The 25,971-nt window shown below is 39.5% G+C and overlaps 2 protein-coding genes across 23 annotated transcripts in view; one reads left to right on the plus strand and one right to left on the minus strand.

The window, feature by feature from the left end:
• Nucleotides 1-13,509, plus strand: part of BPTF (bromodomain PHD finger transcription factor) — a 57,463-nt gene extending 43,954 nt beyond the window's left edge. For 13 of the 22 annotated variants that reach the window (XM_080561115.1, XM_080561106.1, XM_080561109.1 and 10 more), the window contains 8 exons: nucleotides 576-658; nucleotides 2,305-2,530; nucleotides 2,949-3,304; nucleotides 6,608-6,781; nucleotides 7,647-7,839; nucleotides 8,748-8,832; nucleotides 10,355-10,541; nucleotides 12,583-13,509. In XM_080561115.1, the coding sequence (XP_080417241.1) occupies nucleotides 576-658; nucleotides 2,305-2,530; nucleotides 2,949-3,304; nucleotides 6,608-6,781; nucleotides 7,647-7,839; nucleotides 8,748-8,832; nucleotides 10,355-10,541; nucleotides 12,583-12,619 (1,341 nt within the window). In that variant the 3' untranslated portion in view covers nucleotides 12,620-13,509. Of the gene's footprint in view, nucleotides 1-575; nucleotides 659-2,304; nucleotides 2,531-2,948; nucleotides 3,305-6,607; nucleotides 6,782-7,646; nucleotides 7,840-8,747; nucleotides 8,833-10,354; nucleotides 10,542-11,833 lie in introns of all 22 variants that reach the window. The other 9 variants (XM_080561127.1, XM_080561118.1, XM_080561116.1 and 6 more) reach the window with 3 other exon arrangements.
• LOC308180070 (UPF0450 protein C17orf58 homolog) lies at nucleotides 13,001-22,415 on the minus strand (the record flags this gene model as incomplete). The annotated part of the gene is given in 6 exon segments (XM_080561169.1): nucleotides 13,001-17,362; nucleotides 17,846-18,037; nucleotides 19,553-19,633; nucleotides 19,753-20,379; nucleotides 22,287-22,397; nucleotides 22,400-22,415. Coding segments are annotated over 6 exon segments (1,215 nt in total). The 3' UTR covers nucleotides 13,001-17,174.
• Between the last annotated feature and the right edge of the window lie 3,556 nt (nucleotides 22,416-25,971).

Raw genomic sequence — 25,971 nt, forward strand, 5'->3', positions numbered from 1 at the left:
TGCAGTCTTCTGGCACCTTGATTCAACTTAACACTAGCTGCTGGGACAATATGTCTTTATTCTCAGTTCAGGAAAGATAGGTTATAGACAGGAGAGCTGATGTCCAGAACACAAGTACAGTACTTATAGGGAACTGAGGTTTCAAAGAGGTATCTGAAATGTAATGCTGTTGGATGGCTGCGGGGCTTTAAAAACAAACAAAAAACAACATATATGTGTGTATATATATGTATATAATAGATTCTTACCTTAAAAAAAAAAAAAACAGTCACTGAAGAAATATTGTCAAATTACATTTAGTCCCTAGGTTTAAACTCTGCATAAGGAAAGTATCCTACTCTGTGGGGTGGAGGTGGCATTAATTTTTAATTTCATTTTTAAAACTTTAAAATTTCAAATAATTGCTTTAAACAAGTACTGCCCTGATAAAATTCATTTCATGTTGTCACTTACTGAAATAAATAATACTTCAGTTTTTTCCTTTATCTTAGGAAATGTCCTGGTTCTCCCAGTAGTATTGTGAAACACTGGCCAAAGTTTTCATATTTTATTTTGGATTCTCTATCATTCTACAGGTGGTTATGAAACAGAATGCTGTCATAGAACACTTGAAACAAAAGAAGACCCTGACTCCAGCTGAGAGAGAAGAAAATCAGAGGTGAATATTGATCATGGTGCAACTTTAGATGTGGAAGTTTTTCATTTAGAACATCATTTAATGGTGTATAATAAGACACTGATTTGTAAAAACTTTCTTGAAGAGACTTTGCTATTTAAAAGTTGGTTAAAGTAACACTTGAAAGTAGTTGGTGAGAGCTGTAACTCAAAATGATGTTCTTAACTTTAAATAATTGAATCCTCTATATTCTCAATTTCATTTTAATTATGTGTTTTTAAAGTTGTGTTGCATGCTTGTGTCTGAAGCTGACTGCAATTTTTAAATTCAAGGTAAAAACTATCCTTAAAGATCATGGAATGGAGAATGAACCATTCTGTTGCAGAAAATCCTGTTTTTTGTCTGTCCTTTATTGTAGTGGTTTATTTCCATTTTTGTCCTTTGGCGTTACTTCGTATCATTTTAATTCTGTACATCCCACATCCCACTCTGCAGAAGGAATTGAAGAGTTAGAAGGTAGTACTAATCAACAAGCTAAGAGATTTCACACCTGAAGCTGTTAAACACAAAATTGAAGTGTATGCCGATAGTCTTAAGGTTATTTTGACATCGCCTTACTCATGTAGTTGTTTCAGTTGGATAACTGCAAGTATGTGTTGTCAGCTAGTAAGAAAAAAGTAGCATTTTTATATAATTTTGATCATCAAATCGGAGTACAAGCTTTTAGTTGATTACAACAGTACCACTAAGTGCTACTTGCTTCACAATTTCATAAAAAAATAAAAAAGTGTTGTCATATACTTTTCATTTAATGGTGTCAGATAGCCAAGTTGATATTTTGACTTGGATTTCTGTCAGTCTTTAAAAAAAAAAAAAAGTGCTAACTAGCTTGGTCCATTATACAGTTGTCTTTCCTTCTCACTGAGTTTTTCTCTTCCAGAAATTTACTTTGGGTATCTTACTTTTTTTTCTAGTTTTCTAGAAAGTTTAAAATAGAACAGAAAGGGAAATCAAAACACTTTCATATGCTTGAAATATAAAGCAAAAGTGAAATGTACAGAACAAGCGAGCAGGAAATGAGATTTGTAGTTGGGTGTACAACAAACATGAAGAAGGAACCGTGAGTCGTCAGCAGTGAGGAAATTTGGAACTGTTTTATATTCAGTTCTATAAGCTGAAAAATATTTGTCAATCCTCATGCCAAAACACAAAAACTTTGTAATATTTGGTGCTTAGTAGAGGGTAAAAATTTATGTTTTCAAACAGGTTATAAGTTTCCAACTTGCTTTTATCCTACATCAGAATTTAAAATATATAAATAAATAAAAGCTCTTTCAAATGTGTTTGTGGAAAATGAACTCAGTGAAAATATCTCTAATCATTCTGAAATCTAAGCCTTGTTTGGGGTTTTACAGGGTAAGGGGCGGAATGATTAGTACTCAAATCAGTTAAATGAAACTGGGACCAGCCCTCTTTAATCAAACTGTTGACTTGATCTCTCAGAGGGGTGATCTAGTAAATAAGAATGAGTGGGAATAACGTGTTATTAAACTTACCATTTATGTTTTAAGAAATGTAATAATTTAGCCTGCAACTTGCAGAGACTAGACAAAATATTATTCTGCATTCTCAACTGGAAATTAATAGGCAGCTCAGCATAACATACTTTTTCTTTCCTTCATCACCAGAATGATTGTATGCAACCAAGTGATGAAATATATTCTGGATAAGATAGATAAAGAAGAAAAGCAGGCAGCTAAGAAACGAAAGCGAGAAGAGAGTGTGGAACAGAAGCGTAGTAAACAGAATGCTTCCAAGTTGTCAGCTCTACTTTTCAAGCATAAAGAACAGCTGAAAGCTGAAATATTGAAAAAGAGAGCACTTCTGGACAAAGAACTACAAATTGAAGTGCAGGTAAGGACAGTTGTTCTCAAACTAATTTGATTTTAAGGTGGGGACACATGTGTTAACTTCATGTTTTCTCAGTGTGCTTTTAAGGAAACATAGGAGGAAGTTCTGGTTTTGTACGCGTGGATCTCTGCAGAGGTGGTAGATGTCTGTTTCATGCTTTTTGTTTCTCATCTGTGATGAAATTAACTTGTTTCCTGAAACAGATTCTGATATATTGCAGCCAATGGGTCATAGTAAGCCAAGAGTGTCACCTGTTAATGTTGTATGAATTGTAGGTTGTGTATATTTTAAAAACGTGTATATTTAAATGGTTTATATTATTTTGATTATTCACGGGGATTTATGTCTAGATTTTAAATTCTGTCCTGGAATAATCATATGAAGTGCCACCCTCTCTATTTATCCATTTAATGTACTTCAGGAGGAGCTAAAGAGAGACTTGACTAAAATTAAGAAAGAAAAAGAAAAAGCCCAGGCAGCTGCTGCCGCAGCGGCAGCAGCCGCAGCAGCGGCAGCTGCAGCTGCAGCCGCTGCCACCCCACCACCACCACCGCCACCACTGCCACCACCACCGCAGCAACATGCAGCCAGCGTCACCTCCTCCTCCTCCACCACAGTCCCAATGCCAGTATCCTCCCAGAAGAGAAAGCGAGATGAGGAGAGAGACTCGTCAGCTTCCAAGTCCAAGAAAAAGAAAATGATTTCTACTACCTCAAAGGAAACAAAGAAGGACACAAAGCTTTACTGCATCTGTAAAACGCCTTACGATGAGTCTAAGTGAGTAGTGAACGCCTTGGGCTTTTACTGTGGATTGTTAGATTTAGATTAGTATTTAGCTGGTAGTGTAAGTTAGTTCTAGAACTGGAGATAGAGTATCAGGTGTTATTGCAGTGATCACTAAGGTATAAAGTTTCTCTTTTCCGCTAGCAGTTACAAAACTATTAACATACTTGATTTATACTATTAACGTACGTGATTTATATTTTTACTTGTTTGCATGTTTCCATTGTATGACCTTTCTGTCTGACATGCACATACTCTTTTTTTATTTTCTTTTCCTCCGCTCTGTTATTCTTTCTTTTGCCGTTTGCCTCTGCCTCGGAAGCAAGTGACAATTTGGTTTGAGCAATTTCCTATGAACAGGTGTCCGATGTTCATTAGAAATAGCTTTGGTACCGTCTTCCAATAAATGGTGGGTTGCGATTTTTTGGTAAATCGCTACCCAGTAAAGGGGTTTCCAAGTTACTGGACTGTGCTTCACTTTGGACAGTGTTGCAGGTAGAAATGGTTTTCATGTGTTACTGCATGCGTCCCAGGTTTGGTCAAAAATTGAACACGCGAGCATTTGACAAAGTGAAAACTGCGGTTCTCTGTGGCTTGATTCTGGCCATGCGCGAGGAAGAATATTCCTCTGAAAGAGGAATTGCTACTTGCAAAGTTTGCAAAGAAACTTAGTAAGTAGTTGTAGAAGATTGAGTGGATTGCAGTGGGATAGTGTTATGCGTTCCTGCTTAAGCTAGAAGTGACTAACATTGTTAGTTAGTAATGGTTAACGTCTGATAGCTGTGTAGAGATTTATGTGAAATCAATTTGACTTCAGTTCCAAGGGAGTATTTATCTGCTCAACGAGTGACAATACCAAAAGGTATTAGTCGATACCCTTTGGTGGTGGTTTAAATCCTGCTAACACAAATGAACTGTAGGGGTGGAGTAGTGTTTTCACTCCAGGAATGGTTCTTCATCCCAAATTTAGGGTGAGGACTAGAGGATCTCCTTAAGTTCCTTCTGTTTTGCCTGGTTTTTTTAATTACTGTTATTTTTAAATAAAGTTGAGGCCTTTTTTTCTCTACCTTCGGTGGTGTTCAATAACTCTGACCATTACAGTATTATATCAGTGTGAGAAATTGTAGACTATCTGTGCTGCTGTCACTCTGTAAGTGGCAGACTTCTGGTACCCTGGTTCATAATCCTTGATTTCTAAGGGATGTGAATCTCACCTATCTCACTTGAAGTGTTGTGTTAAGTTTACTAAATGACAGAAAACCTAGGAGGATACACGTTCTCATTTTGTTGTGATGCTGAGCGCAGGTCTGTATTAGGACTTTGTTGTTAGTAAGCAATAGAATTGTCACAAAAATAGAATTCGTTCACCTCATCTTATGAGCAAAAAAATTGGATTGTCATTTGACCTCAGTGGGCTTTTGAGTAGGCCAATGAAAAATGTGGTCAGAGTGAATTTTGGTGGCTTGAATTAAGAATTATGCTTAAATGCAGGGAATAAAATTTCAAGACAAGGAAATGTTAATAACTCAGCAGTATCCTTAGCAATATGATTCAGTTCTGCTGCTCATCTTGTAAATTCCAAATGTTACGTTCTTACAAATGGTGACTGTTTTGTTAAACTAAATTATCATTTTCCTATTTGGAAAATGATTAGGCAAATTTTAAAACAATATCCTGGTAAACATTTTTATATGTGTGTAGGTGCATACACACGCTTGTAGGCATCAGATACTCCTCTTTGTGCTGGTGTCTACTTTCTACCTGAAAGAAGACAGATGTGCAGCTTGAAAAGATAATTTGTAGTATGTTACAGATGCCCTATCTGTTCATTAGGATGTAGTAAATCCACAAAGGTCATTCTGCATGTTGTTTATTTTATTATAATTCTTATATTTAGCTCTCACTCGTTCCGTACCAGGGTTGTAGAGTTTTGCTTGTATTGTTTCTGAGGATGGTCAATAAGGGTATGCTTTGAAGATTCCTATTTATATTCCAACCAATTCGTTAATGTGAAGCCTGCTCAGTGTTCTAGTCGCAAGGTTTAGCATCTGTCTCTAGACAGGAGCAACTAGGCCTGGTCCCTTTTGGGAAAAGGACCTAGACTGAGTTGTTGTTGAGTAATTAGAAGGAGCTGTATCTAGCTGTCCTTTATGGAAGGTTGGTTTGTTCAGTTTTTAGGATTTGTCTGACTGAAAAGTAAGAGCAGGGACAGTTTTGGAGTGTCCGGGGCAGACATCCAAGAAATCAGAGGTGCTTGCTTTGTGGAACAGTTTCTAGCTGCTGTCCTGTTACTGTTGCATGCTGTCTGGTGGTTGGTGTTTATAGACTGACAGGCTAGGGGCACAGTAACTGATAAATCAACATATTGGAGGAGCTTGATGGTCTTTCAAATTTACGAAGGTGGAGTTTGAGTCAGCTTGCTTTTGCTTAGGCAGAGAGAATGAATGTGTAACTTTGCCCATCTGGTTGATTGTCATGAGTCACAGGTATGTTTTGAGGTATCCATACACAAAATGTCAAACATCCTTGCATAATATTTTACAGTTTTGTCACATCATTCTGTGCAAGGTCCCATTCACATGATTCTGTACCTGGTTCCCTTCACTTTGTGTCATACCATATCTGGTTCCGTCACGTAGCTGTCTGAGAGTAGACGTCATTCTCTGAAGAACGGTCAACATACCAATTTGCTGCAGTTCTGAGTAGCTGAATATCTCTTTTTCAGCCATCCCCCCCACTCCCCTCCCTCAGTTACGATTATGACAACCATGTCCTGACACAATTTTCTTTCGTATCATGTTATACCAATATGTATCCTACACATGGCTGGTATGCATGTTCTTTGTAGTATACTTGTAACTCCTAGTTGGTGTTTGCGCTTTGCTTTTGTTTTTTAAATTAACTGAGACCTACATTTTCAAATGTTAAAGAAATGTTTAAGTGGCTTTTGAGCTACAGTTTTGAAAATGTAAATCCTTTTCTTTGGCCTTGTCTTTTTGTGCCTTTTACAGTTTTTCACACGCACATTGGAGACACGTTTTTAGCCCAGCTTTGTCAAAGTCTGGTTACATATTGCTGTGAATTTTAATGAACTGACAGTTTAAAATTGACCCAAGTGACCTTATTGACAGTATAGCTGCAGCATGAGATGTTAGCTTGTAAGGATAGAATGTAGGAAGCAGGGAAAATGAGACAAAGTAGGCCAGCAAGAAAGTGCAACAGAGAGAAATGCAGGGAAAAGTGCCATGCCATTTGAAATGACAATTACATTGTCATTTTCATTGTGAATACTTTTAGGTTCTATATTGGCTGTGATCTTTGTACTAACTGGTATCATGGAGAATGTGTTGGCATCACAGAAAAGGAGGCTAAGAAAATGGATGTGTACATCTGTAATGATTGTAAACGGGCACAAGAGGGCAGCAGTGAGGAATTGTACTGTATCTGCAGAACACCTTATGATGAGTCACAGTGAGTTCTGATAAGAACCTCTTATTTAATGTTTAGGTAGCAAACTGCTCTGACTTTGGTTACCTGTTCCTTACAAAGCAAAAAGAAGTTATTCTGCATATATTGTATTCATTCATAATAGAAATTCCTTTGCAGTAATTGTCTTCCTTTCCAAAATGTTTTTATGCGGTAAATATGTAGGAAAAGTGACGTTTTCAAGGTGGTCAAAATGTTTCTCTTAAAAACGCAATGTGCTTTAAATTGGGATTGATTTATTTATTTTTCTTTTTTTTTTAAAGGGAGAATTAGATTAAAAGACAAACATAGTATACAGTGGATTTTTTTGTGCTATAGTCTGATCTGGATAGAAAGCATAATTTTTGTGTGGGGATGTATGGTTGGTATCTCTTTTTTGTAAGGTTTTGGGTCATAAATTCCCCCTTCAGTATTCAACTACACGGCTGATGCTTCCCTATGAAAAATGTTTGTACAGAGTGAAACAGGAGCCCTAGTTGTAGTCCAGTTTGCACAATATGTACCTTGAATTGTTTTGGAATACTGGTTGGGTGAGGCTTCTGGCATTACACTGTTCCTTTCACCTCTAAAGCAGACGAGTGGTTTTTGAAACCTTGAATGCTTGAAAGTGCCTAGTATAAAATTTAGTAACTAATTTTGAAATGGTCTATAGCTTAGCCTGTTTGTAAATACAAAAGCAGTTTGAATAGCGTAATTAGAATTTGTCAATATAAAATGTCACGTGTTATGCTGTTCTGTTTGATCGTGCCAAGTATCTGCTTGTGTGCAAGAGATTGCAGGTTTATGTTTTTAAGTGTACCCTTTAAATTAAGTAAATCAAGTCACTAACTTTTTTTTTTGGATCTTGCAGATTTTACATTGGCTGTGACCGATGTCAGAACTGGTATCATGGGCGCTGTGTTGGCATTTTACAAAGTGAGGCAGATCTCATTGATGAATATGTGTGTCCACAATGTCAGTCCACAGAAGATGCCATGACTGTGCTCAGTCCGCTAACCGATAAAGATTATGAAGGTTTAAGAAGAGTGTTACGTTCTTTACAGGTGAGAGTAAAAATAGCAGCGAAGTGGAATGCTTTACTGTGTAAGACATAGCTAGTGAATCTCAGAGTATGTTTTGATTTCTCTTCCTGTTGGATTTTTTTTAAAGGAAACAGCAAGGCCTTTATTTTTCGAGCAATGCTGTGTCAGCTGGAAACTTGACTTGGCATTACTCTGCTGAAGAATATTTGTAATTAGGGTATCACTGCTTCTGAGTCAGTGAGCAATCTCTACGGTGGAAGGCTTTCAAAGGAAATAGGTTTAGAATATGAAAAGGCAGAGTGGTAGCCTAGCTGCCACTAGCAGATACAGAAGGTGCCAACTTCTGTTCTCAAATTAGTTATCAGCATGTAAGTGATGGCATACTAATTGATAAGACCTGTATGAGTCTGTTACATTATATTTTGGCTTATCCACCACTACCAAATACGTCTTTTCAGCTATTACTATAAAGAATTTATATTACTACACAATTCTTTTATTAAAATGCTTTAAAATCTTGAGTAATATTTTGCATTGTCCTATATTTTACAGACATGTATGAAAACAAACTAATTCTAGAGTACTTGAAAGTGTAAATCATGGCCTGTTTCTAGGTGTGAAGTGCTAAGCTCTGTCAGTAGATTCGTAACATACTTCTGTAGGCAGCCTGTTCTGTACAGTATTCTGTCACCTCTGAATTTCACATTATTTCCTGTTGTGAAGACCAACCTCTCAGTCTCCCACACTGAGCTTTAAAACATTAGCTGGTTCTTGTCTGGAAGGCTGTATACCTTTTCATGCAATGCTGCATTTCTTCCTTAAATTCAACTCTAGACCCCGACAGATAAAAGTTTAATGAAAATGCTTAGCTGCTAAATGGTACTAATTTAACTTAATCTTTTTGTAATTCCATCTTGTTTTCCTGACAGGCTCACAAGATGGCATGGCCATTCTTAGAACCAGTAGATCCCAATGATGCACCAGATTATTATGGTGTTATTAAAGAACCAATGGGTAAGTGTTTCTGAATAATACCGTGATGAGTGAGTAGACTTGGGATTCTGAATATCAAGTTCATTACCCACTGACAGTTTCCATGTGGGGATCTTGAAGATATGTTTTGCAGGATACAGTTCTTTTCAGTCAGGCGAACTGAGAGAGTGTGATGTCCCATTGACATACTAAATTTTTTATTATTTGTAATTTAAAGCTATATGAACAAAAATTGGTTTAAATGTTGCATATGTGGAAGAAGTGGAAGAGATGTTGTAGCCTTAGGGCTTTTATTCTGGTCTCATCAGACCGCATCAGTTAGCCCACCAGTTAGCCAGATGGACGCTTGAATGTGAAACCTCATAGGAAAATCTGTCTCGTGCAAGAAATGATGTTACTAGCTGTTCCTTTCCTTCCAGTTACAGAACCAGTAACTTTTCATTTTTTTAGATGAGAGCTGGTGCATCATTTGAGTTTTCTCACCTACTCCTGACTAACCACAGAAATAGGGAAGTTAAATTTGGTATCCTGGCAGAGCTGTAGTAAATTGACTGAAAATATTTTGCTTAGTAACTGTCATTTTCTGTTTCAGAGTTTTAGGCCGTGCTATTATGAAACTGCTAACCAACTTGAATTACATAATTGATGGGTTAAAGTTTTATAAGGAAAGCTGAAATTGTAATACAATTAAGCATATGATGGCTGAATGAAGTAAACAAAAGTGTTTTTAGCCCTTTCACATTTATCTGGCAGGAAAGTACACTTCTAAGTATTACAAGTAAATATGCACACATAAAATACACTAGGTAATCTAGTCCACCTGTTTTCATGTGTTCTGACATAACTGACATTTGAAAGTAAGCATTTTAAGGGCATTTTCCAAAGGCAAGTTATGGTTTTTCCAGCTACAAGTGCAACTATACGTTTGGACAGCTATATTTATAATTCAGCTCTCATTCCTCTTCCTCTTTTTAATTTACATTTCCATTAAAATAGAATAATTACTGCTCACTTTGCTATTCCTGTCACGTTAATGCGTCTAGTTGGTAAGAGTGAAAGTACTAGCATTTTGCATGATCCTGCACTTGAAATCTGTTTCATTTGTCCCATGTGGTAATGTGCATATTCCTGTGAAAATTGATAATTGATTCAAAGCAAGTCATGAATTCGAATAAAAAATGATCAGAACAATTAGATAGGTAGCTATTGCATGTACAAATGTCTCTCAGTGAAGGCTGTAAGGAAAATAAAGTACAAGAGTCAGACAATCTGGATTTTTTTTCCTTAATTTCTTCAGAAATAATAAATAGCTTCCTGTAAAGAGCCCAGGTTCTCCAAGGTCACTTTGATATGTGGATTTTAATTTAGCTGCACATGACGTATTCACGCATAAGTGCTTATTCTGAAGATTTACTGGTGTTACTATGTCAGAACTAGAACTCCTGGAAATACAACTAACCTATATAGGCTTTGTTTTCTGGTAATGTAAACTTCTCTTGAAGGTGAAAATGTCTCATTTTAATAATCTTTGGTTTCTTTAAAGACCTTGCCACCATGGAAGAAAGAATACTGAAACGTTACTACAAAAAGGTCACAGAGTTTGTGGCAGATATGACCAAAATTTTTGATAACTGTCGTTACTACAATCCAAGTGACTCCCCTTTTTACCAATGTGCAGAAGTTCTTGAGTCATTCTTTGTACAGAAACTAAAAGGATTTAAGGCAAGCAGGTAAGCTGAAGTGTTCCTAATCATAGATGTTCTCTTGTCCCCTAAAACTTCCTTAATACCTTTATAAGCTTACCTCTACATTCACACAGGGATTTGCCTCTCCATGCACTTGCCTGGACAACTACTTTTCTTTTGAAAGAAGAAAAAATTCTTCTATAATAGCCAACTGTTATTCTCAGTCAAAATTAAGGCTTAAATATCGTTTTGATGAGGTAACTTGAGATAATGTTTGTTCAAAGTAAGCTGTTAGACACAAATTAAGTACAGTGTAGAAAAATTGAATGACACTAAGTCATTGCTGCAGAAAACTTAAAATGAGAACCATTTCTCAGCAGGGCATATACTGTGCTGTAATGAGTTTTGATTACGTTCTACTCTGCTCTAAGTCCTTTTCAGATGCTAAGAAGAGACAATCTTGTGAGGCTTTTAATCCAGTGAAATAATTTAAAATAGCTTTTGTTTTTTAATATCTCCTCTCATTTTACCATATGTACCATTATGTTACCATATTTGAAACAGAGGGAATAAATAGTCTTTAAAGTGAGATATGGAAAGCTAAATACAATTCAGATTTGGCTATTTAAGATCAGACTTTCTTTTTGAATGCTTTTCTGTAGACTGATGTGTAGAATATTTTCCTAACATAGACATTCCTGAAAATGAATAGGCTACTCTTTGGCGGATTTTTCTATTGCTTGCCAATTCTGTCTAGTAGCATGTACATGGGAGCTGTACTGCGCTAGTCAAATTATAATGTGGTATTTAGTACAGCTGTTCCTAAAACTGGCTTAGTCAAAACACTAGTGGACTGTACAGATTTCTCCTATATCACTTTTGTACTCCAGCGTAAGCCAACTGTAACTGAGTTACAAATGTTGAATGCTTTTCAGCATTACTCAGAAATCTGTATGTGCATGGTAGTTAACTTTGTCCATCTGACTGTAACAGTCAAAACTGTAACAGACTGCCAGTCTAATATGTTAATACAGGATTAACATGAAGATTTCTAATTAACTAAGTTGAAAGATTCAATTTATACTCGTTGTGGAAGCGCTCTGATCTAGCGAGGGTAGGATTGATAAGAAAGGGTGAGACAAAATTGATTAGTCCAGCATTTTCCTCTCCCATTTAATATTATAGTAATGTTTTTACCAGGTAGTTCTCGACTATTGTTTCTTTCATCTTGCATTAGCTGATTATCCAGCATCCACTGCTTGCTCTTAATTTCATTGCTGCATCTTTTTTGTTACCGTTTTTCATTTATACCATCCATGTCCTTTCTTTTCTTGCAGATTGTGATATCTTTAGTCTGAACTTTTTAACTGGAATCAGAACTGGATGTTGGGGTCACTTTCTTTTATTGTACAATTCAATGACATTAAACTGCCCTAAAATCCAGATCATTTGTCTAACAAGTAAATGTTGTTTTTTATTTTTTGTTACCAGCAGTCCTGCTGGTAAACACAAATGTATCAACAGAAAAAAATTGTCCCGTTGCTGGAATACTGTATTGATAGAAATGAAAAATTAATCTTTGAAAACATGTATTTTATTGTTTTATTTTCAGTCACTAATAAAAATGTGAACGTCAAAGAGTTTTGCTGAACTCTGATTAGCAAAAATGTGATCTTAATATGCCTGGTTCAGTTTTTTCTATTAAGTTAATCCAAAGATTTCTTGAATAAATTTAAGCTAAATACACCTTATTATAAATATTCACACTTACTGTCTTTTTGCTTTCCTTTTGATAGACTACTGTTATGTAAATAAGAGTAAAACTAACTTCAGGCATTTTGGAATATTCCAGCGACACACTGCATTTTACAAGTAGTAAGATATATGGTAGTGGTATACAGTAGGTGAAAATGCACATAGAATTCAGAAATATTTTAAATGTTTTTTTCTGAAGGGTTAGAAAAAATATGGAAGCAACATGGTGGTAATTCCCTCCTAGTGATTTACCCTTGGCAACACCTTGCAGCAACTGTGTTCTTCCAAAATGAAGGGTGCTTAATTCTTCGCTTTCTTCTGTATTCTGCAGGTCCCATAACAACAAACTGCAGTCTACAGCTTCTTAGAGTTCAGCGTGTTAACCTAACACACGAGCAAGAATCTGGTTGTCTGAAAATTTTTAATTAAGAAGCCAGATGTTTTTAGTCAGGTTATCCTGACAAGACTTGATGTAAACTGCGTTTTTATTGGTCACAACAGTCAAATTATATTCTTGGCTTATTTTGTCCAAAGGACAAAGAAATAAAAATCAGCAGCACCACTTTCTTGTCAAGATCAAATTGTTGTACTATTGTGGCAGAAGCAGGAAAACCTTTTGTTTTGTTGAAGGAGAGAGAGAAAGAGAGCAAGAAAAAAAAAGATACAGTAAATGGGGTCAAGTTTAACTCCATGGAAATGCCACGTCTGTTCTTCAGTGAAGAAGCTGGTTTAAAGTCCACACAGAAAACTTTGACTGTATTTATTTATTGTTGCAAAAAAGACGCTTTTTTATTGCTGCCCTCATTTGTCAGCTAATTATTTTTTCTTATAAAATCCAGCCCCGGTTACATGTAATCCATTCTGTATCTTAACATGATTCCTGTAGGTAAAAGTACAAGAAGACCTCTAGATGTCTTTTCTTTCTATGAAAGGAGCTGCTATGTACACATGTGCACACACACAGAACTGGGAATCAACAATGAGTTTATCATTCATGGTAGATCAAAAAAAAAATAACAAAAAAAACAATTAAGCTTGCATAAAGGTTGGGCTAAGTGGTCATGGACTACAGACTCTGTTGCCTTGAATATAACAGTACAATTTGTCATTTACTCTGCACCAGACTGAAATGAGTAAAATCTATTTGAAGGTATCTTGTTTGTAAACATTTGTCAGATTCTAATTTTTTTCTTTTGTATTAAAATTCAAAATATGGATGTATATGAAACAAAATAAATGGAGATAATTGTTCTCCCCACACATGTAGGTGTCTTTGAGTGTGCGCTAATATGTTTGTAACACTTTGGGGATCTGTTAACAAGTATAGGTATCTCAAGTAATTGGGGGGGGAAGTGGCCAGGGAGATCTGACTTTATTTTGCTCCAAAGGTAGCATTTATAACTTTTCACTCTTAAGCAGCTGTTATCCCTTTATAAAATTTCTACAGTGGTGCCAAAATTACTGTAATACTGATAACATGGTAGGAAGTATTTTGTGAAATGTCACTGCCCACTGCTGAATTGATATTTTGCCAAGAACCCTAAGAATGTAAAGTACCGAGTGTAATTATACCCTTGAAAGGCATTCTGGATGGCTTCATTGTTTCCTGTATGAGGAGTGCTAGTAGGGGGTATAAGTTGAAGTCAAAAGAGGATACGATTTGCAGATGTTTTTCTTTCCATGACTTTCGTATTGCAAAAATGAATCTCGTATTACCTGTCTACAGTTATCAGCCATGATTTATATGCAGCTCTTCAACCATTTGACTAGCTTTTGCACTAACTCACAGTTAACTTCTGTTCTACAGTGATCTGGGATTTACCTGATCTATGGATAAGCTCCTTTTGGGTTTAACCTCACACCTTGCTATGCAAGAACCTTTTCTGTTACTTTTCTTAAAGATGTTGCTACTGACCACACTTTCTTATACTTACAGGCTCAGGTGTACAGGTACTTCTGGGATAACTTTATCTAACAAAACACGTTTTTTTGTACATACAAATGTTGTCAATTAACCTATATGTGAAAATTAAAAATAATAGTTCAATGTGAAAACAATTATCCATTATGCTTCTTAAAGTTAAAAAAGAATAGTTGCGTTTAGGTTATGCTGTCCTTGACGTTTTAAAAAAAAAAAATGCTGCATATTGTATGCATTGTGTTTTTAATGCAGAAAGGAAAAAAAATCTCAACTTCTAACAGCATTTTAACATATCCTGCATCTCTTCAAAACTTCACAATATTTCTGTACTATTTATTCATATATAAACACATATATGACATTTAAAACTTTCTTACCTGTAGGCAATAGACTGCTATGTTTTTAAGAAATTGTGGCAAATTGAAGAGTACTTTTTTGTACCTAATAGGACACATCATCCTAGACAAATAAAGTAATGTGTTTGACATTGATTTGGTGGTGTTTCTAATGAAACATATGATGATGCAATGGTATATAGGTCTTGGCTTTTCCAGATTATAATTGCTAGTCAATCAGTTTGCTTAGGGAAATAATCCATACATATGACTTAATTTTGCTGAGAGGTATAGTGTTTTCAATTGTCATTGAGTATGTTGAGGCATTTTTCTTGATTAGTGGTGAACTTTTATAGTTAAATGGTGTTTCTGGAAAATAACAGTTCTATAAAAGTAATTAATACCCACCTTCCTAAAAGCATGGTAAGTTCGTAAGACCTGTGATCTGTTCAGTCGTCATCTTTTTCATGTTTTTATAAATATTATGTTTTAAAATAATAATGTATTCTAACAATTTTGATACGGTGAGCTATCCTAGCTTGATTTTTTTTTTCCTCAAAACATTGCCTATGATCTAGATTTACTTTGAAACTAGTTGTAGAGCAGTGCTTGTATCTGATAGTGGCAGAGATATTGTGTCACTTGCTGGCATTTTACTTGGGATTTGGATGTCATTAGCACAATATACTGTTACTTGTCTCTGAGACAATCAAAATGAGATACGGTCATAGGTGTTGTTTTTGTACCCACACTTTGCCTATTTTAGATTACAATAATGTCTTGGGGGTGAGGACGGGTGCTTAATTGCTATTCTGGGCAAATGGGTGACTCTGGGACTTGCTCATTAGTCCCTGAACTGCAGTTGAACATAGAAATAAAGAAACTTAAGATGCACATGTAACCCTTTTTCCTTCCTTCCCCTGCCCTATCCAGTCAACTCCAGTGCTTTCATTTGTTGCCAGGAATGGTCATTTTGCCAAATCAAAAGCCCCCTCAAAGTCCCTCAGGAAAATTCCATCTATATATGCTATGTTCCATGTTAGTTCTTCATTCCCATAACAGAAGTGAGACAATATATTTTTTTTAGATGGACACAAGCTATTAGTAAATTTCTGTGCAAGTCTTTTGGGTCCTAAAATGTATGATGCTTGCAGTGGGTATTTTGTCTCCTATTCCAGACCAAGAAGTACTTTGTACGGTGTGACTTATCCCCCATCCTCTGCTCCGTAGCCTTCAGTGACACTAAACAAAGCTGCAGATTTTTACAATGTAAAATTGTGTTAGAATTACCTTTGCTTCAAAACAGAAAATGTTTATAGGATGTTCCTGTTCCAGATTATATCATATATATCACTGTATACATATTTAATTGAGATGGCAAGTTCCCCACATACACATTACATATATACATATTCCCTTTTTTATATACATATAAACAGTTTTAAGTTCTCATTGCTATTAAGATTCTACTGGCTCAAAAGCTAGATCTTACTTATAGGGATATCTCTGCAAGTATTCAGAGCTACTGCTTTTAGAAGAACATTTTGTCTTAATAGCAGTACTAATTGGCAGTTACTTTTCTGCACCACTGCGTGAACTAGACACATTTGAACCCTATCTTAAAATCACTAGGCGATGCTTCAAACAAGGAGCTGCCTTCTTTTAATACTCATTACATATTTTTTTTGGATCTTTTGGAACCCAGGAAACAGTGAATCCAGACCCCCTGTGAACACTTAGAAGACCCAGAATTTGTGAATACTGGCTCTTGGGAGTAGTAAACATTAAGATCGTCTTTGCAGAGTTTTCGTATAATTAAGTTCTTGTATTTCCACCACATTAAGGGTACTAAAAGGTTGTATTTTTGATTCACAATAACTTTACTGATGTGCAAGTACAAACTGGATAATTCTCATGGGAAGATGACATCCAGTTCACAGTTCTAGGATTGAACTTTTAAAGAACTGACAGTGTAACCAGGCATACAAAATGTGCATGCAATTGCATGCTTATTTTGCATTCCTTGGCACGAACTTGTGACATTGTTTGTAAGCTTAATTGGGCACTGGTGTGCAATTATTTGATTTGCTTTCAGTTAGTGTATTCATATACTTAAATAATTAATAGCTAGTTCATAAGCTTTATATGAAAACCTAACACTGAAGAATAATGGTAGTTGAGGAAACAAAAATGATATGCAAGATACTTGGTTTTGTTGGTATCTTTTGAATCAGATAAAGCAGAGTTGTGTGAAAATACCATTGACAGCCTCTGTAGGTAATGCTATGGTATTATCTAGTACTTGTTCAAGGTGAAGGGCTTCAAAGTGCAGCTACTTGTGTACCTTGAACAAGCCTTCAGAACTTTACTTTACAATTACTACAAATTATTAGGTGTACGTTATAGCAGAGGAGGCGATAGCCTGTAGCTCTGGAAACAGCTACAGCAAATTCATGACCGGTTATTGTGAACTGACTTTTGTGCTGTATTTCACAATATGTAGGTACCTACTCAAAACATTCAGCTAGTGTTTGCCAAAGCACAAAAGCAAGCATCCTATTCACAACCAATTTCAGGCATAAGTAGAATTACCTCCTACTGTTGCTCAGTCATCACGCTTATTCTTGTAGATGAATTCTACTGCTGCCTGTAGCGGTTACTATGGCCTTATCTACATTTAGCGTGAGCCCCTTGCACTTTGCGGTTCCTCTTCCTGTTGAATCTCTTCACGTAGCTGCTGCTGCTTCCAAGCAGTCCATCCCCAGGCCTCAGGCGCCCTCGCAGGAACTGCAGTAGGTTTGCAGGGATCTGCCGTCTCTTGTGGTAGATCTGACCCATCACAATGTATCTACTGCCTACAAAATAAAGATTCCTGTGTTATGAAGAAAGCATGGTTTTATTTTACACCCACTCTAAGGACAATACATTTATGAATGGATGTGAAGTTAAACCCTACAGAAATATATCCTGGGACTTGGGGGTTGTGCTTGCATGTAAATGATGATTTATTGTGTTGCATTGCAAGTAGAATCAAGTACTAACTAGTATTTGATAAACTGGCATTTAGAAGGAAAACTAAACTATTTACAAAGACATGAGCTTTCACTCCTGGTTTTTTTTTTTCCTTCTAAAGGACTGTACTGCTACCTGACTTCTACACATACTTGGGTTTCTTAAAAAATTAGAAAAGCTGAGGAGGGGAAAGAACCTTCCAGTTTAAGAGTAAACATTTTTTTTCAAAATATTCCAACCTGGATTAAGCTTACTAAACTAGGGCAGGCTAAAATTACACTGCATGCAGGAAAAAGAGGGGAATGGATTTAGCTGGGATTGTTTACCAAGTTTAAAGTCTGGACACGGTTTACTGCAGTTTAAAGAATCCACAACTAGAACGTGAATTCGGAAGAAGAAGCCATCAGGAGTAATATACAGACGATTCATCTTGTATAATCCATCGCTGTTTACCAAAAACGTAATCAAGTGGACTCCACTCCCCAGTCTCTCCATGTTATAAACAATTCCATTCACTGCTGTTTTAAGGAGGGGAAGAAGAAAATAGCATCAGATTACATATCTCAGTGGCAACTCAAAGTAAACGTGAAGGCTTTCATTTAAAATACTGTGAAGTATCAGCAGCAATTCTTTGACCCAGTAGTGGGCAGGTTTGAAAGCAACAGTTCAAATCATCACATTTAATGAGTTACTAACCTTTCTATCCTTTACAGCTCTGAGATGCTTCTGAGTGAAATTTATAAAATATTTCAAAAGGAAACGATGTTTCTAGTACTGTTCTCTACCCTGCTATTTAAAAAGTGGACATACTTACCTGACAAAATGTTCAAATGTAAAACATCATAGCGAGGTCCAAAGCTAATCTGCTAATAAAACACTTCAGATGTGAAAGAAAAGGCCCTCATCTTATCATGCAGCACAGGCACCAAGTAGGTCATGTTGTACTATCAGATAATCGCTTCATGCTGTTCACCCATTTTCTGGTTTTGACAAGTGGAATTGGAAAACAACGAATGTATTAAGTTAGGCAAATAGGACTTTTATAATTGGTATTCCACCTGTCTCGCTGAGAACTCTGATTCAGCCATTTATCTTTAGTCTGCAGTTGTAAATGTAGAGAAGGGAGAAGCGCTCTCTGTGTCACTGCAATGGAACTTTGCCTGAGCTGTTGCTCACACTACTTTTTTCGTACCTGATTTTTTCAATTTAAGAGCAGAATGAGACCAGTATTTGTTAAACACTGAAATGTACAAAGGTCGTGTCACTGTAAGACCTACATTTGACAGGAATGCATGAGAGTTGTAAAAAAATAAAGAATATATCATTTGTAGAAGCACTTCCTGACTTCTCCATTTAGAGAAAACAGATGTCTCATAACGTGTTTATATTCTGCAAATGGAAACATCTGTTACCAGTAGGCATGTATTTTGCTTATCTCTTAAAATACTGTGAGAAAAAGTTGGTATCTATTTCACAACTTCTGAAGTGTAAGGAAGAATTTCAGTCCGAAAGTGCTTGCTCATAAACATTCAGTACAAAATTCCCAGGTTATTTTCTACCACCTTTAGCTACATCAACTTGGACTAAAGACACTGAGGAACTTCACGAAGAATCCTCCATACAGACAGACTGCTGTCTGGGTTGCCATTTTATTTTCATTTGCATCTTTATTCCCAGAAATCAGGAACTCACTCTAAATAGTAAGAGGTAAGTAACAGCTACACCGTTTAACCTTAGAGTATCTAAAGCTGGTGGTCTTCGGTTCTGTTGATCAACAGGAAGAACACTGTGTTCTTCCCTGGAGTGGTAAGGGAGGAAACGGGAAAAAGAGCCCACGGTAGGGAAAGAGTAATATAAGACTTAGAATTGTTTGTCATAGTACAATTATAAATAGCTGTAATGGGTCCCTTTAATGTACTTAGTACTTAATAAACTTAGTGAAACAGTATCTTAAAAGCAGAAGTCAAGTGTCAGTAATACTTGAACAAAGACGGCCTCAGCGTTGTCTGTGTGGTTCATGGAGGATAGCTTACCGAATTCACTCGTGCAGTAGGCCTCCACTTCATCTCTCTCTTTCCTGCACTCGGTCAGACATGCCTTCTCCTTATCAGCATCTGGAACAGGCACATAGGCTGAGGGATAGCAGTATGCCCTCTGGGGATGTGTTACTCAAATTATGCCACCCAACCTTTGGAAAGCTCACAATGCTTGCCAGAGTAGTTTGCTCTCTTACCTTTTTTCAACACGCTGAAATGGTACGGCAGGCTGGATGACTGGCGGTTAGTCACCCAGGAGGGTCTGACGATCTTTTTCCAGGGATCAGCACTTTTATAGGGATTTATCTTTCCTGGTCGGTTGAAATGATCCAGCGTGTTAGCATCATCTGACTCTATTGTTCCAGAGTGTAGGAAAGGATGAGCCTCTGCTAAGGCTGTGATCTTCTGATAGGAAGACGCTGCGTGGTGGAAGTGAGCCGACACACTGTTAGCAGCCTCAGCCAGCCGTCTGTCCACGGGCATTCTGTTTGCGTGGCTGAAGTCAAAGGAGGCAGGAGACGGCCCCTCAGTTGCGCTCTCCAGAGGCAGGGCCCCTCCATACTGCAAGAGGTGTTTCCTCAGCCCCGTGCTGTTTTCTAGAGAAGGCCTGGTTTGTTTCTTTTTGTCCGATGAGCGGGAGATGACTTCGGGAGGTTTTGGGTGCTGCAGGTTGGTGGGAGACAAAAGCCAGTGTTCGGTGTGATTCTCTCTAGCACTGGTGGTGCCCCAGGCTGGCAGTTTGACTTGGCCAGGTGCAGAGTCTGCTGAATTATACGCATCTTTGCTGCGAGTCTCACTGGGTTTCTCGGCATGGGTCAGGGATCCTACATACAAGAAAAATAAGAGAGCAAATCAGAATTTTATTTATTTTTTTCATTTCACGTATGTCTGAATGGGAAGTACCTGGCAGATTTGAGGCTCTGCTCCATAACTGAGGACTTCAACAATATGACAATATAACAGATGAACAGTCCAATAGATGAAATAAAATAGAGCTCTTCATTCCTCTGTACTCAAACATGGAAGGTCCAGTACAGAGAATGCAGCTGTGTGAGCAAAACAGGAGATTTGCATTTTTACTTTATTATTGTTGTAAATTAAAAACATGACTTATAAACAAACCCTTTTCTCAAAAGCCTCAATCTCCAGGGAGCATCTGTGGAAACAAGGTTCACATTGCCATTTGGGATGCTTATTTAAAAGACCATGACAACAGAACTATTTGGTTTTCCCATCCCTGGGATGCCGTATTGACAATGTCATCTGGACTTTTCAGCGGCTTTCAGCTTTGAACGCTACTGAAAAGATCTTTATCCGCAGTTTTGGATCTCTGACTTCTGCACTACAGAGTTGTATGGGAGTCCACGAAGACACTGTCTGGTAGCTAGGCTATTGCTGCTGAGTGACAATTATTTCAAGCCTTTTCTTAAGTTGAGAGAACAAGGGTTGAAAAAGACAGGAAGCGTCTGGGACTCTAGTGAAAAATGGGAAGGCTTAATGGCACTGTTTGTGCAAGTCAGAGAGTTACCTAGGCCTAAGTTTATGCCTTCACCTTGATCACTTGGACCTCACAAAGCAAAATAACTTCCCATTTTGTCTGGGAACAGAGAAATTGTCTCTTGCCGTTCATTCTCCCTTTGCTTTAGCCCTCCCTTGTATGCCTTCAGCTAGCCAGCACAGTTTTAAAACAGTTCACCCACACACAGCCGCTGTCTGGGTGTTCTCTGTCTGTGGTTAGCATTGTGTAGGAGGCTGATCCTGACTCCTTATGTGAAAAGAGATATTTGACACACACAGATGAACAACATCCTGGTTTATCTGCCATAACTGCGTCTCATCTGCTGACCTTGCCATTTCTCCCCCTCTGCTCTCACCAGCTGCTGTCATGGGAAAGATTCCCTGATACTAGGGCTGGCCGCATGTAAAGTCAAAAGAATGCCCATGAAGAAAGGGGTGGAAGAAGTCCAAGTTAAAGAAAGCAATAGGCAAGGGTATTTTGGAGATGTTTCAATATGAAGCTGTGAACTCTGAACAGGTGTTTTGGACTTGGTTTTATACATACACTTTTCTACCAGCTTATCATTTCTTCTCAGTCATGGATTGTAACAAGAAACCATCCATTTTTCTCTACTCAGTTTGTTCGGGACCTTGAGGCTCGTTCCCCTACACCAGCATATTCCTGTCTAGCTCTTGCAATCTAAGAAACACAACTGCACCATAATTAGGTCCTGGACTTCTCCTTCCTTACGGAACAGAGGTATATCTTCTGTAACTAAAGAAAATCTGGTTTGGACAGCTTGCTGCATGCACACAAGACAGGGTAGAGCAAGATGAAATAAATTGGAAATACGTAGTTAACAGGTGCTGGGAAGGAGACTAAAAGGGAACGGCCACATGCAAATAAAGAAATCCCAGATGCAGAAGCAAGTCAAACTTCAGCTGCTGAGTGATGGCTAGCAGGATCCATGGCGCAAGCTAGCTGCCTGCTTTTGGCAGGTGCTCTTAGTTCTTTCACATGCTGACAAATCAAATATTGCAATTTACATTCCCAACCCACAAACATGTTGAAATGTTTCCTTCCTGAGCCCTTACGTGATTACTGCTACAGCTTGCTGAAAAGATTACAGTTTAAGAGGACTGCTCGGGCAAGAATTTGTAGTAATGTGCTTCACCTCCCCTAATAGCAAAGGCAAATACGCCCCAGCACCGCTTTGAACGTTAACAAACTTACCGGCCACCGAGCTGGAAGATGATCTAATGACAAAGCAGAGGAGCCAGAACACTTTGGTTGTCATTTTGAAGTAAAGTTTTTCCAGACTCAAAATGAACTGGAGTCTTTTATGCCCTTCCCCCGATTCATGCTAATGAGGGGCAGCCTTAGGGGAAACAGGAACCACTCAGTGGACAACCCACTGGAGCAAGACCAAGCTGCTGCCTCCCTGCTGGCCTCCCACCACCCCTGCCTCAGGGGGTGCATGGACACCCCCTTCCCACTTACACACGAGCCTATGCTGCCTGCAGCCACCTGTGTTTCTGTGATACTGTATGGATAAACATTTTTAGCAACAGATTTTTATTTGGAGGGAGAGTCTTGCTTCCTATGGAGTTTTTCAGAGAAAATCACACAGAATAAATACAGTTTTACTAGACATGGGAAGCTACATTAAAGCATGATGTACCACCTTTATCACCTCTGCAATAGTATATATATCACCTCTGCAATTCAGCATCTGCAAAGAACATGCATCACAATGACAAGTAGTTAGGTATCTCTAGTCAGCTCCAATTACGTAGCTGATACCATTCTCTTTTAGTTTAAGAACCCCTTTCAATGCTTCTTGTCCCAGTGAAAAATGCAGGTTATTGTCTAGTCCAAGGGAAAGTCCCACTGACCCCAGACACTGCTTTATTTTTTAAATCTGTATTTGCTAATAAATGCAGAACTCTGTAAATTTGTACACACTAAGCCAACCCTGATTTGGATTATTGAATTAAGTAGGCTTATTCCTATGTTCGCAGCTGAAACAGCTGACCTTGTTACTAGACAAGATTTCCATTGTAGCAGTTTACCTTACTAGCTGCTACTGGATGTTGTGAAAGTTTGTGGACTTAGGCACGCCGCTAGAAGTGCAACAAACAACTTGGAAACCCTACCAAAACACTATATCCCAGTTCTGGAAACCTCCTCCCCTGATAAAACCTATCCAGTAGTAATGCCGGTATCGTATAGTGCAGCTATTGCCTAGTTTAAACAGTTTGTTTTGTACTATCGCAACTAAGTATTTTAATAAAATTCTTAGAAGTACAGGGCTTCATCAAGCAGCTATATATGAAGATGCAGAAAATAAGCCAAAACAGTATGCGAAACTAATCAAATTTTAACACACGTTATTCAGTGTGTTATGTTCCTACTGCAGCATTTATAAATCCTCTTTTCTTCTGTTATTTAAATTCTGAAAGTATCCCAAAATATTTGTTATGGAAATAAGAATTTAAGGAACGACCAGCATTGTACCTGACAGCAGAGCTGCACTTTAGGAGGGGGCAGAGGTGACATCTATGTCCTTCGTGCACCTCGCTCCCTGCCCTACCTGCGTGTGGACCCGCAGCAGGCGAGAGAAGCCACGAGCACGACGTGTCTGCTCCCCTACCTCACGGTTAGGATGGCTGCACGCGAGTGTCCCGCAGGCCCTCTGCGCTCTGCGGGGTTTTCTGTTTAAATTAGCTGGTAGTGTAATTCACCCTGTACAAATGTACGACTACATCTGTGTTAATGAGTTTCTCCGGAACCTTCAGCTGGGCAGTATCTTGCTTAAAAGGGCAGGAGCGTTTTGAGTATTTCCGCTGTTCGAGAAGCTAACACATGATATCGGCAGTGGAAGGGAAGAAAGCTTTCAAAGCAGGACTCCGTGTTCTTGGACAAATTTGGGACTTCAGCATAATTAATAGCCACAGCCTCGTTAAAGAGACTGTGGGCTGGCTCTTGTGGCAGTGGCAGCAGTCGCACCACGGGCTGTTTCCCCTGCGTGCCTACCACAGCAGCAGCACACGGGTTTGGGTTTTACCTCTCCAGACAGCCGTCCCACCCGCCTCCACCTGCCTCCCACCGCACGCCTTCACTACACGGGGCTAAATTACGATTTAGATGGCATCAGAGTCCAGCGCACAAAGGACCCGACATATCCGAGCTTTCAGAAACGGGGATTTGAGCAGATAAATCGGCAGCAAGAGAGAGCCCGCCTCACCGGACCGAGACGGGCCCGGACCCCCTCAGCGCCGGGACCACCCGGCCGGGACCTCCAGGAGCCGCTCGCCAGCCCCAGGCTTCGCCACCAACCCGGGGCCAACCCGCCCCCAGCGCCTCACGGCCGCCCCTCCGTGCCGGGGAGGCGCCGGGCTGGGGCCGCTTCTCTCCCGCCGCAGGCCCCGCGTGTACCTGAGGGGATGGAAAGGAAGGGAACGGCTCCGCGCTCCGGGACGGGACATCGGGCAGGGCGGGCGGGTTCCCCCGTGACAGGGCGCTGCTGAGGGGGCGGCCATCGCCGCACCGAGCTGCTGGCTCCTTTCGGAGCCCTCCCTCCCGCCGGTCCCAGCAGAGGGCGGTGCCGTTAAAAGTGTTTTCGGCTCCGGGGATCTGACAATAACGGGCTTCACGCCGCGTCCGTAGCTGCCAGGGAAGGCCGGGAGAGCCCCGCACGGAACGTACCGCGGGGCTACAAAACGACTGCGGTACGACCCAGATGGGACTCGAACCCACAATCCCCAGCTCCGGAGGCTGATGCCTTATCCATTAGGCCACTGGGTCACCCAGCAAAAGCTGCGAGCGGCGTGCTGTAAGAGCCCCGCCCGGCTGCCGCTGGCTCCGCCCCCAGCTGCCAGAAGGCCCCGCCCTCCCGCTCCTCCCACCGCCCCCCAGGGCCCCGCCCGCCACGGCTCGGGGCTCCCCGCCGGCCCCGAGGCCCCGCCCACCGCGCGCACCGGCCTCTCCCCCCGGGTAAGGGCTCGCGGCCCGTCGCGCGCGGCGGCCGTTGGCTCCCTCAGCTCGGCGCGAGGACGCGGCCGTCGCCCCCTCACGAGCGGGGCTGCCTGAGGGGAGCGCCCCGGGCATCGCCGCCCGTTCCCCGGTCCTCGCCTCACAACTTTTCCCCTCACGGGATTAGCTCAGCCCCAGCTAAGCCCGTCTTCGTGCCCTGTTACTGCTCTGGAGTGCCATGTTAGCTCACCTCAGCAGCCCGCCCTTCTGTTTGCTGCTCTCCTGTATTTCTAGGAGGCCTTCCAGCTGCGATACCCCGCTGCCGTCCCGAGGCACGCTTGCCCCATGTAGGTCCCCAGCACGCAGCCTCAGCTGTTTTCCCCAGCCTTCTCCCTGATCTGTAACACCCAGCCCTGCAGTCTCCGTGGCTCCTTTGGCCAAGGTATGTGGCTCTGGACTGCTCGCGCTCCAACAAGTTATGACCCGGCAGACTTTCTTCACAGCACTTCTTCGATCCTTTGGAATACCAGGTGTTTTAGTTCAATTTCAACTTTTAAGCTGCTATTTTTTTCCATCTGGAAAATTCTAGTCCTGTTCGGTATCTTCGTTTGCGACTGATGTGCTTTTCTTCTTTTAACTTCATTACTCTTGCTTAAATGTTTTGTGATGTTTTTATTTTACAAAGATCTTAATGGTAAGGCTAAAACAAGGCATGTAAAATGTCTCTGGTAAATCCTCCTCTGGATACATTCTTGTTAACTGCTGCGTGCAAGGATTACTTTCTTATTATTTGTATGATTTAATTTTGGTCTGTCCTAATTGCTATTGAATTGTTTTAAATTGCAGTCTCCCTCTCCATTTTCTTTAAATTCCCATACACGTTTCTAGCATGGGATCACACAGGGGATCTCGGGAAAAGCTCTCAGTGATCTGATAGTGGTAC

This window comes from Anser brachyrhynchus, assembly GCF_964034855.1.
Source record: "Anser brachyrhynchus genome assembly, chromosome: 18".
In the NCBI taxonomy this organism is placed as follows: domain Eukaryota; kingdom Metazoa; phylum Chordata; class Aves; order Anseriformes; family Anatidae; genus Anser; species Anser brachyrhynchus.